At 36.9% G+C, this 12,971-nt stretch overlaps 1 protein-coding gene across 1 annotated transcript in view; it reads right to left on the reverse strand.

The window, feature by feature from the left end:
* Positions 1 to 12,971, reverse strand: part of USH1C (USH1 protein network component harmonin) — a 47,585-nt gene that overhangs the window by 11,143 nt on the left and 23,471 nt on the right. The window contains exons 15-20 of the mRNA XM_034061313.1: positions 10,063 to 10,112; positions 7,165 to 7,317; positions 6,671 to 6,787; positions 4,330 to 4,572; positions 2,341 to 2,397; positions 810 to 929 (exon numbers count right to left, since the gene is read on the reverse strand). Coding sequence (XP_033917204.1) covers positions 810 to 929; positions 2,341 to 2,397; positions 4,330 to 4,572; positions 6,671 to 6,787; positions 7,165 to 7,317; positions 10,063 to 10,112 — 740 coding nt within the window. The remainder of the gene's footprint in view (positions 1 to 809; positions 930 to 2,340; positions 2,398 to 4,329; positions 4,573 to 6,670; positions 6,788 to 7,164; positions 7,318 to 10,062; positions 10,113 to 12,971) is intronic.

A 12,971-nucleotide genomic window follows, 5' to 3' on the forward strand; every position in this document is an offset into this window, starting at 1 on the left:
ATGCACGTAACAGGCACACAACTCTAACAGTGTAAGTCATAATGTCCCTCAAGAATAAATACTACTAATTGATTCACCAGCTACTTTAGATGAATCATCAGGGCTCTCACTTGAGAGTTATCACCTGTCAAACAGTATTTCTCCCTTTCTCCTCACCTTGTTTTCTCCAGTAAGCCTTGGTTCACCTTCCCTCATACACCACAATTCCCAGAGATGCTACATGGCTGGTCCTAAAATACTTAGCTTAACTTTTATTTTTCTTCATTTACATTGGAAACAGAATGGAAAAGAAATAAGAAAACGAATCTGTCAACTTTGCAGTAACTGGAGTCTAAGATATAGCAACACATCATTTTTTTATCTCTGGAAATGAAATTATATTATCTATATTTCAATTATGTTCATGAATATTTACAAAGCAAAACCAAAATATAATTCTTACTATTTAATCTCGGACAAATGAATTCAGAATTTTTGAGAATAAAAAGCACTGTATGAATAAATTGGAAATAAGATCTCCAGAGTCTAAGGCTCTACACTGCCCTGGAATTATGCACCCCAGGATAAAAATTGCCACTAAATGTGACTTTTGGATCATGAGGGGAAAAAAGGGAAAAAATATCCTTTTATACTTACCATTAATGATCACTTGAAAAATCTACATGAATTTTAGTTAGCAGAAAACAAGACAAGCACTGATTCTTGCAGAACAATTAAAAAACAAATCCCATACTATTATAGTGCTCAAAAAAAAAAAAAAACCCAAAAGCAAACTACCCCAAAAAACCCAAACATGTTAAAAGGCTTACCAGGGCCTCTGTTTTGATTGTTGGCCTGACCATAAAGTTTGGGTCAGGGTGGAGCATGACTGGTTTAGAGACTAATGGTACCCCTGGATGTCGCTGAGTAGGTGGACTTGGAGCAAGTTTCTATGGGGTTAATTCAAGAAAATTAAAATTCACAATGTAATTTATGCAAATCTGTTATTTCACCAAGATGCCTCAAATCAAATAGCTTATGGTACAGGATCTAATGACGCTAACACAAAAAAAGGACTTACAGAATTAGCTAACCTAAAACTTATTATGGTTTGATTTGTTGACTTTATTTCTCTTGCTTCCCTGCTAATCTCTAACTTCACCAACACAATCATGGAAAAATGTCATCCCTGCTTTTGGCATTTATCCCATAAAGGCAATTAACTGAATAAGAAATGTTAAGAGCGAAAAAAAATAAATCTGAATTTGAGTTTAAGGACAGAGTGAACCTGAAATAAGATTTTAACTAATCTATGGCTAAACAAATCTAAGATGAAATTCACCAGGACTGCAGCAATCTTTCCATAAATCATTTCAAGCTAACAAGGGTTAGTTACGCTAACTACCTAGCCTTGACCCCATGAAGTACAGATATCCAGAGGCATCTGATACCTCTTCATGCAGCACGTACTAACCCAACTGTACACTTGTTACTCAGTCAAAACTCCCACTGACGTCAAGCATAGTTTTATTCAAGAGTTCAAAACTCAGCCCTGTGGGTTTACTTTCTGACTTAATGCCAGCAACTCTCAGCACACTTTTGTCAATGTTTCTCATAGGAAATGTATTCCAGATATCATTAATGTAGTACAAGCTGTATCCTCCAAAATTTAAATTGCTTCCAGCAAATTGCCTAAGCAACTTCTTCTTTGCCTTTTTTTAAATAATATAAAAATAATTAATAATTTGGAACTTGATCTTTCAAAGTCCCTGTGGATATCCCTTAATTAACACTGTTCCACACTATAAAATACATCATATCATTAAGCTTTCTGATCTTAGAAGAATCTGCAGGTTTGCAGATAGCAACTTGTTAAGGTTGCACTGGAACTGGATGACTGCTCCTGGAGTTGCACAATTTAGAGACTGACCTCCTTGAGCAACTTGGAATAGGAAAACCTGATATTTGATCATCCTGAATCTAAAGCAATGTTGGTTCTTCTGAGAAGAAAGCTTTCTTTTCAGCACCCATTATGTTCAAATACAATTTGGTCCTATCTCCTTTTGTCTATCTTGACAGGGCAAAGTATATGCTCCATGACATACTGACATCCAGAACACACAAACATGGACCATGTATTGCTAAAGTGTTGAAATATGAAGTCCTCAGACCGTTAGGAGTCACTTCCACTACTTGGTATTAGATATCTTGTAACACAGCAATGGATCCAAGTATTTGAACGCAAGTGTTAAATTCCAAATAAATTAGCCATGCAGAGACAAACACTTGTCATTTACTTGACATTAGCATTACATGGGAAGCTCATAAAACTGCAGTATTTATTAACAGTATATGACATACCAGTGGATTGCTTGACACAGAAGACACTTTGCCAACGTGGGAGGTGTTTCTTACAACCTAAACAGTAACAGACTTAGTACTAGGTTCATATAAAGTATATAGCTAATAACAGTTTTGAGAAACAGATCAATTTATACCAGGTATTTTAATAGCTACTTGTCAAGAATGTAACTGACAGCATTTTACTCCTTTCTTACAGGTATTTGTTTGAGCTGAATTTGAAATTAAATGATCTGGGGCAAAAAAAAACCTGACTTAGCAACACAGAGATTTAACAGTTTGAGTAATACTTGAAAAATAAATTTATGGGACAACACCAGTTGTCTTATTTTCAGCTGTAGCAGGCTTAAGCACATGATCTTTGATTGTTGAAGTAAAATAAACACACTGCATCTGCTTATCTGCCATGTTAAAATGGACTATAAAAAGCAGAAAGGTTAAATTGTCCAGCTTCTGATTTTTCTTCCATTGCTGAAACCACATCAAGATTACTGAGTTATCTATTTATAAATAAAGCAGCTTTGGCTCAATATTAATACTTTACTAAGAGCTTAGCTCTTCCCTCATATACCCTAATCGTATACAGTGAAATCTGTCTTATTTCTGAAAGCTAGATAATTTTTTTCTTGTTACCTGATGTATTTCCCTTTAATTATTAACCTCTTTTCTCTAACATAACTAGCAGTGGAAAAACTGCCAGGAACATATATTGAAATAAATAGGTTTTGGATCACGTCAGTATGACAGTTCCTATACTATTTCTTCCACCTGCATATTTTTAATTATAGAATAGTTAGGGTTGGAAAGGACCTTAAGATCATTTAGCTCCAACCCCCCTGCCATGGGCAGGGACACCTCACATTAAACCATTTCAGCATTAGGAGAACGTATTTCTTAGTACACTTGTGTCATTTCACATCACTTTTATTTCACAAATAATTTGGGAAATCTATTATCCATTAAAACATATGACATCTCTATTTCAATGGATCTAGCATATTCTTGGCACTTTAAACACATGAACCACATAGATCAAGCCCTACCACAGATCAACTTTAGTTTATAAGAAGAGATTCATAGTCAATATTAGGGCTATTATTAACATAGAAATGTGAATAATTCACATAGAAATCTGCCAGTTTCTCCTGAGAACTGATTAGTTTGCATATCCTTCTCTACCTCAATCAAAATCATGCAAATGCAAAGCTTTGTATTTCCAAGTAAACATGCAAAAAAAACCCCCATCAAAACCTACAGTGCTTAGCAAATGGAATTATGACAAAACAGCTGCCATTTCCCCCCTACAGTAATATCTGGCACAAGATTTCTTGTATTTGATCCCCTTTTGGACTAAGATTGTAATAAAGAGAAAGTCACCATGTTTTCTCAAAGAAATCCCTAAATCCTATGTGTACAAAAAAAGTCAAACCTGATTACCAGCTCTTGCTCATTTAAACGTATTTTACAAATAATGTATATAGTGTTGATGTTTTAGAAGTCTGAGCTTCTGATTTTAAGCTCATTTTCTTCTCACATTACAAAGCAATGTGATGACATCTCTAAAATGCTTCCATCGGTCATTTTCACTACAGAGGTATTTTCCCCAAATTTAACTATGAGTTAAATCTTCTGATTTTGGTTTTCAGTCTGACAGTGTTTTTTTCTTTTAATATATATATTTAAACATTCAAGTCCAAATTGTCTTTTTAACTGATATGTCGTGGCCAAGATACCTGCATGAGCAAGGGGTACAACTTACACAGGGAGAAGAGCAAAATCCTCTTAACTTAAAATTTGTAAAAAGTTAAAATAAAACTACCTCTGGACTGCATTCACTACTATGACACAGCAAAACCATCTCACTCCTCCTTTTAACACTGCATATGGCAGATGAGTAGATCCAGTGGATGAAGAGGGTGATCTTGCTGGGGAGGGAGGCCAGGAGAGGAATGGTAAAGGCACATGCATCCAAATAGATCATGAGGTCACCTGGGAAGCTGGTGTTACTGACAGGGCAGGACCTCTTGAAAGTGGAACATTTGATGTAGAAAGTGGATGAGCTGATGATGCTGAAGGAAGAGTGGGTGGTGGTGGAGGTGGTGCCACATGATGGTTAGGCTTGTCAACTTCATCTAAGTTTATGTCATCAAGATCTGTAGTATGAAGCTGCAGGCCACCAGCAAAACGCCGTACTGATGTGGCTGGAGGAGCAGATGGACGTCCGCTTGCCAACTATGTGCAACAGAACAGAAATCTGCCTTAGCAGTTCAGCTGATTGCAACAGCTCCTGAGAAATTAATGGCAAATCCTAGAACATCACTCAGCCTAACTGCTCCTGCACAGGAAGTTCTTGGCTTCTCCCACACAGACTATACATGACCTTTTTCTCCAAAAGGTACTCCTTGGGATTTAAGTTTAAAAAGAAGAACATTCAAATGCTGTGCCAACAACAGCTTCATACAGCTTCTGTTGGCTGCTGGGGCAAAGGGGATGGGATGACACACACAAAAAAACCCAAATGCATGGAGTCTTCAGAAGGTAAGAAGAAAACACCAAACAACAAACCCTAAAAACACCGGACAAATCGCAGATGATATCTCTTGCCTCGCTGGCTCTTATGATGAGAAAGCAGAATTGCTCCTTGCAAAGGTGGTTATATAAGAAAGTAATCAAAGATGGGGCCTGAAATTCCATGCCATTAAAAAAGGGAAAGGTGCTCAATTCTGGTGTAAACCTAACTAGACATTAATACAGAAGGGGGAAGTAAGCTTAAGCAGCATTTCAAGGTGCTATGGAATTCAGATGCTCAGGAGGCTCTGGATTTTCCAATTTCTGTCAATCAACAGCAGATGCATTGTGGGGCTAACAGACTCGAGAGTCTGAACATGATTCTTCACAGAAAAAGTAAGGTTGCAATATGTAACATCCACGTATGCTGTTAGAGTTGCTACCATTTCTCTAATCAGTGATCTAACTGAAGTATTTAAGAGAATCTAGTTGATACTCTTTCATTTTGCTATTTTGTAGACTCAGCTGAGGAAAGCTTAGAGAGATGAACTGTCCCACAGAGACAGGCATCTTAGTCTAATATGACAACACTTCCCCCAGGTGGGTATCCCTGTTGACACTGTTTTGGATCCCCTTACCAGCCATACTGACCCCTGGTACTAAAGAAAAAGAAAATAAAGAAAAATGGTATCTCTTTGGCAGAGGTCAAGAGATCTTGACTGCTCTTGAACCCAAGTAGCAGTTCAAGCCTGTAACACCTGAATATTGTTCAGCTGCATCGATCCCTCATAAGCGTTCCAGTTTTGTGCTTTATATCAGTTCAACTGCTTGGATAGTTTTGCAGAAAAAATGTAATAGATTATTTAGATATAATGGAAATACAACAGTGACTTTAATCTGTAATATTCCCTCTTACTTCACAGAGTAAGTGGGACAAAGATCTGTCACAGAATGCAACCAGCCAAATTCAGGTAGTGGGAGAAAACTCTGCATAATCATTTCACTGTCCTAGAGACATGCACTGAAGAGCCACATGGATCTGAGTCTGAGGCCAGGAGAACAGAAGACCAGCTGCTGTTTCAGAGCTGCTCCACATTGACCTGAAGGAAATTCATGTGAGAGTGTTCCCCAAGGGTCCCCTCTGTGGTTGCAATTTCACGAGGATCCCAGGGGAGTTCAGCAGATTGCAGTGTTCCTCTTGAAAGCAGCTGTGCTTGGAAGACAGCCACAGCAGCAGGATGGTGGGAAAACCTCACTTCACATCTAGAACCACCAGGCCCTAAGGCTCACTCGCTATTCGCAACTCCCTTCATTTAAGGAGACTATGTAAAACACAAAACCAAACCCTATCCACTGTGAGTTTCTCATCTTTTTGTGATTTTCTTAATGTGTATCTTTAGTCCATGCAACACTAGGAAGCATCCAAGAGCACATCATCAATGATGTTCTTATTTTCATAGGATACTAAAACATATGGTTGGGTATTCTAGACTCATTTTTATTATTCATAGTATCTTGCACCTAGCCCAAACAGGTCATGAGCCAATAAAACTGTTACTGTGGTGATGATAATATACTAAAAAAATCCAAAGTAATAAAAATTAGAATAATAAGTAAAAAAACTCCTCTCTAAAATACACGAACAGCAAATGCTACATATTGTAACTCATCAGTTATTGATATTTTCTCCCCTGCCTCTTGAACTGATGCTGAGAGGGAAAAATGAAAACAGATTTTTCTCTGGTAAAAACTTCTTGCTTTTAGGAGACAACCAGTGTGTTTTTAAGAGATCATGCAATATATAAAGAAGCCAGAATTTTACCTCAGGAGATTCATTCTCCACAGAGGAAATCTGTTCTAACCGTGTCTGACAAAGTCTTTCCACCCAGTGCTGCACCTTTTCTGATTCTTCCAGGTCTTCTCGTTCTGTCTCAGATACCTTAACCATAATATCAGTGCATGAAAAAAAGTTACACCTATAAGTTACAATGCAAGCTTATTTCAGATGTATGAAGTGCCATCTAAATTAGTTTAAAAACAATAATGGTTTTGAGAATTATTTCTTATCTTTCTGTCTTTCCCTAAATGCATCATTCCAAATGGAGGCACATTAACTGCAGAGGTATCCTCATGCGGGCAAAAACTGACTGAGGAAACAGGCAAACATGGGGACGGTTTTCCAATGAAACAGCAATTTTTTTAAACTTCGTTATCTTTGACATACTTAAACAAGTGTCCTATCAAGATAATTCCACTAAAGATTCAGCTAACTTTCTTTCAGTATAATTTTGCATTTGATGGAAGAACACAACATACCTCTTGCACAAGACGATTTATTTTCAGCTGCTTTTCTTTCTCCAACATTCCTTCTTTCTCTTTGGCAAGTTTTTGCTCAAACTCCATTTCCTTTTTATTCTTCTTCTGTTCACACAGACTGTCACTTTTGGACTTCTTTCGGTCTTTCCCTTTCTGGGAAATTTTGATGGTTTGGGGTTTTTCTTTTTCTTAAGTGAAATATTTTTACACCAGATAAAAACATTCCAAACTTCAAGCTTAGTACATGAGTGTCTGCCTTGAAAATCTAATTACAGTCTGTGCAAGTACAGGGATAGCCTTTTAAAAGAAAGTTCTAAGTCCATTTCCTCAGAAATCTGCTGGAAATTCAACCTTATTTGGAAGGCCTGTGCACATTGACATAAGTTGGACAAGATCAGGTAGTTGCTCTTCTGCAAATTGCAACATTAGGGCACACAGGCATACAATAAAACTCTGAATATTTATTCCATTTTGGTTAGGTCTTGATTTGTCATCTCTCTGTTCTAGCATTTTTATAAAAATGCAAGACTGATTGTTTTCACGTGACAGATGCTCATGTATAGGTAGATGTGAATATTCTATGCATACAATTTCTTCATGCGTATGTCCGAAGCATTGCAAGCCTTTATACAACCAAAAAAAGCACTTATAAAGTAAAAGCTTAGATCAGTGTAGAAACTGAATTGCTGCCAGGAAAGAAGACTGCATCACAAAGAACAAGAAGCTCCTACATGCACTGGATAAGATCTACTCCTGTGAGCAAACTAATACAGCACAATGCAACCCTGAAATTTTACATGTACCAATGAGGAATTTACATGCAACCAAAGGGGAAAACCACATAGTCTTTTTGGAGTCTCTGTTCCTGCTGTCATGGAAATATACCCTGCTCCTTATTTCTATTTCAGCAATGTCAGATTTCTGCGACCCTCTCCTGTTTGTAGCAGTACAGCCTAGTTCATATTGGAAAGCCCAGCCACTTACTGTCAGTTATTCCCCATGCCCAGAGAGGCTACGGCCTCAGGTTTGATTTGCTTATTATCATCAGCTACTGATTTTCCATGGTGGTTTTGGGAATTCAAAGAATAAACATGCTTCACCTTAAACAGCATTATTTTGTCTTTCTTCCATCTTTTACATGTAATATTGATATTAATATTGATAACAGGTCCTTAGAAAACAAGACATTTTCCCTGGCAACTACAAAAGCCAATTCTAGTCAAGTAGTCAGTCAACTGGAAATTCGTGCTGCTGAGTTCAGTGCACTGTTATCTATTGCTTCATTGTTAAGTAGTGTTTGGGGAGGTAAGTGGGAGGAATCAATCATCACTGGAAATAAAAAATGTACAAAACTTCACGTAAAAAAAAAAATCTAGCTTTTCACATTAATGTTTTAACATAAAGATAATTCTTTGCCATGTTTCATTCAGGGCTCTTTAGTTTGTACCTTAGTAAGAATTAGTGGTTTCTTTTAATAAATTAGAAAGTATATTTAGTACTGTCTACTAAAGGTAAATATCTGGCAGGTCAACCTGAATTCAGAATACTGAATTTAAAGGCAGTACACATGCCAAAGTGTTCTGGACTACAAACATGTATCAGACAATATTAGCTGCATTTACTTCATTCAGATACAACAGGATGAGTCATCCTTTTCATCCATCTTTCCCATTGATTCAGTTTATTTCCTATCATAGACATTTTTAGTGCAGAGTGAAATATTGTTTCTAAACAAAACAAAAAAAAAACAACTAAAAATTTGGCATAGGATGAAAATCCATCACTTCCTGATTTAAAAATATTTCTATAAGCAAAAAATTAAAAATACACCTTTTCAAGCTTCTAGTCGACACTGAGTAGTAGAGTCCAACACGAAATGGGCATGATCTTCATTATATACATAGGTATTTGGATGCTCTGTAAACTATCTTTGCCAGCAGCAATACAGAAGATCACCCATTTGTGTGAAGAAACTTTGCTTTCATAACATCTATTTCATTTTTCAGGTAGAAATCCTGACTGTACTGCCATTCACAGAAGTTACAGATCCATGATGATTTAGTCGCCAACAGTACAAAATGGTATCAGACTGTACAATCATTTTCTATTCTCTATTAAGGATCCACACAGAAGGTTAAAATAATAGTCCTAGATGGTGAAAGAAGTACTCCATCTGCCAGACACAAGCCTGACCTCCTCAGGAATCTTGAGTTGTCAGAAGATAGACACAGGAACTCTTTTTAACACTTATCCCAGTCAATTACAATCAGCCATCAGAAAAAATCCCCAAACCAAAAAATTGCCACCAAAACACACAACACAACTACAGAACCCCTAATAATTGGAAGAAATTAAGAGACTAAAGCAACACCAGCAATGAAATACTGTTTGAAATTCATAATTCAAAATTGCGATGATTTGGCCGCAACTCTACAAATATAAATATATTCTATCAAGCTTAAAGGTTTAGGTTTTTGTTTTGTGGGTTTTTTTCCTCATTCTAGGTCATGTAAACGCCTAAAAGCTTTTTGCCTTCAGCACTGCTCTTCCTGGGAGATTTGCAATGGTTGCCATTAAATTTTTGTCACTGTACTTTCTTTTAATAAGTTTTTTGAGAACTTTTAGAGAACATCAAGACATGCGCTGCCCACCTGTACTGAACACCTTCTGCAAAGTATTGACATACAATTCCCACTGAAGCAGGCAGAACGTGAAAATCCAAAGAGTTCAAAAGGACAAATCCTATCAGATGCATCCCAAAATACATCTTAATTTGTGCACATGCTAAAAGAAGCAGCATTTGACTATCAAGAGTATCTAGTAATAACAGAGAAGAAGGGAAAATAGGATTTAAAATCCAAATGCACAGCAAACAAGTTGACACAGCAAACTTTGTACCTTGCGGATTGTGGGAAATTTTCCTTCATACCGATAAAACCACCCAAAAGCTACAAAAGGTAAAGCAAAAGTTTTTTGAAGTAAAGTCAAGGACTCAGACCAATCCATGTTGATACATATAACTGATTAAACCTTATTTGAAATACCAAATACCAAAATACAAAAGGCTTGATATTACACAACAACTTCTTGAATGACTTCCTGATCAATTGCGCTTGTACATTTAGTCATATTATCCTTATTTTACTGATACATATTTTATGTTTAATTAAGCAAAGACAACAAATACCTTTCACACAGAACCATACAGCCATACGCATTGCTAAGATTTCTGTGCTCACAATCTTACTCTACAGTTAGCAAGACCTAAAATGAAACAGGTATTCAAACTCTTTCGAGCTTGTGGCAGAACACAGAGTGATTTGAGGAGACTGAGAAAAATAAAGCTCAATTTCCTAAGATAAAGTATTTCATGTTAAGTGTGTAAATATTCAGAAACTTACTGAGTAAAATAATATAAAAGAATCTGTTACTATGATTTTAGGTAAGAAACACTCATAACACATGTTTCAATACAATCCACTTTTCTGGAGGACTGTTGGATTTTGTATTTGTATCAAGATATCTTTAGAAAGCAATGACAACAAGAGCACCATAACCTTCCATTGTCTACCAAAGGACCACTCACACTGCTCTAGAAAACCCAAATTATCCTTTCAGTGTCAAGACTGACTGTCAGGAGGAAGCAGAACACAGAAAGAGTCTGAACTAGCGTAGGAAGTCAAGGCTGAGTGGCAAACCTGTTTGTCCTGCTTCATGATCATTTCATCCATGTCATCTGTTTCAAGTTGGTCATGTGCAACTCCCTTTACATCTACTAGAGAAACAAAGGAGGAAAAGAATGAGAAGATAGAAATGACAGAGTAACTGGAGGTTCCCATGAAACGAGGAGATCAGCAATGTCTGAGTATAACTGCCCATGAAATAAAACGAAGCTAATGGGATATTTAACCAGATAATTGAAAAAAGGGAGAGAGGAGGGAAAAAAAGAAAATAAAAAGAGGTTCTGCTTAAACCAAATTAATTCCCAACCTCCTCCAACCCCAAGGAGCATATGGCCAATTAGTCTGCTCTGCTATGAAGGGAAGCCTGCATTGATAGGTGGCTTCTTCTGTGATTGACTAAAATTGGATTTTTGTAAATGGATAAAAGATGGTTTCAGGAAAAAAAAAATATCCCCATTTCAGTTTCATCCATGAAAAGTTAAATGATTTCCCCAAAGTCACACACACACACACACACACAAAAAAATCAAGTTAAGATTTGACCCAGATTTTCCTTCACTTATGTAGCAAGCACTTTCCACTTCTTTCTTTGTCTAATACCATTTTAGCACACTCTCCACATACTATCTGTAGCTTTCAGTTTATCTTCTTAAATGGCAATTAAGCTCCAGGCATCTTAAATTCATTTGGACAACTAAGCCAGACTTACACTTCAGGGCAATTCTTCATGGAAAAGCTGCAGTGTACAAACAGCACCTCCTCAGTCTCTCAACTAATTCTGAAGCAGACTGCCCAGTAATATCAAACCAATTTTCAGGTTGTGCAGAATACAGCCCATTTGTGAAAAATTTGCTGCAATGGATGAACAGAGGAAAAGGACAGGAAAAAAGGACAGAGGAGGAAAAAGAGACAGATTCAGTAAGGAAAAAGATAGTAGGAGGGGAATAAAAAACAAAAAACAACCCAGAAAGCAAGAAAAAAGTGCTTTAAAGTCTGAAGATAGTATCTTAAATCACCCATCTGTCAGAGTGGAAAAAAATACCCCCTTTTTCCAATGCTTTTTCAAATTAACAGATCTGCTACTATACACAGCAACTTTTGACAGATGCCCGAATTTTACAAATTCTTAGAAATATGTCTAGCTTTTTCATTATTAGGTCACTAAGAACTGATTCAGAAGTTCTGATTGTGTGGGTTTAAATAGTAAATACTTACCTGTTTTGTTATCCAAGCTCTTAGTATTTAAGATCATTTTTGCAACATCATTACAACATCATCATTTCAAGATGGTTGTCCAAAGAACATGAACTTAAGAAAGCGAAGATATTCAAGACCCGCCTGGACAAGTTCCTGTGTGATGTACTCTAGGTTCCCTGCTCTTGCAGGGGGGTTGGACTGGATGATCTTTTGAGGTCCCTTCCAACCCTTGGGATTCTGTGATACCCAGAAAAACGATGTGGTAGATACTTCAGCCAGAGAAGGAATAACCCAGATATGAATGGCATGCTGGTAGTCACAGATTCTTAAGAATCTTTGATTATTCTGCTTTGTTTAGTGTTTCTCTCTTGTTTTGCAACAATGACTTATGTTGCATTTTAGATGACACTCCATATTTAAGTCATTTACTCAATTAAGTTGTTTACTCCTCCTCATGGAAGGGAAACAAGGGAACTTCAAGACATTCCTACAGCCTCCTAGTTAAGAGAACCAAGATCCTGCTAAAGGATCTTTTTTATTTTCTGAAAGCTGAACTAAGTAATTTCCTCCAAGCCAAAAGTAGGGATTCCATATCTACCATTTTTAGTTGGAAGGAAGCAGGTTAAAATACTCAAAACCATAACCTCCATCCTCCATAATACACTTATTAAGAGTAAGGGAGAAGAAATAAAGTTACAACAGGAATAGTGAAGCGCATTCATAGAATCATAGAATAGTTAGGATTGGAAAGGACCTCAAGATCATCTAGTTCCAACCCCCCTGCCATGGGCAGGGACACCTCACACTAAAGGGGACACCTCACACTAAAGCATTCTTTCACTCCAAATGAGACTGCAAATTCAGTACTAATTTTCTGCCTTCAAACATTCCACTTCCCAGGATCTTTTCTCAAATATAAAAATGATG

Source organism: Melopsittacus undulatus, chromosome 4, assembly GCF_012275295.1.
Source record: "Melopsittacus undulatus isolate bMelUnd1 chromosome 4, bMelUnd1.mat.Z, whole genome shotgun sequence".
Taxonomy (NCBI): Eukaryota; Metazoa; Chordata; class Aves; order Psittaciformes; family Psittaculidae; genus Melopsittacus; species Melopsittacus undulatus.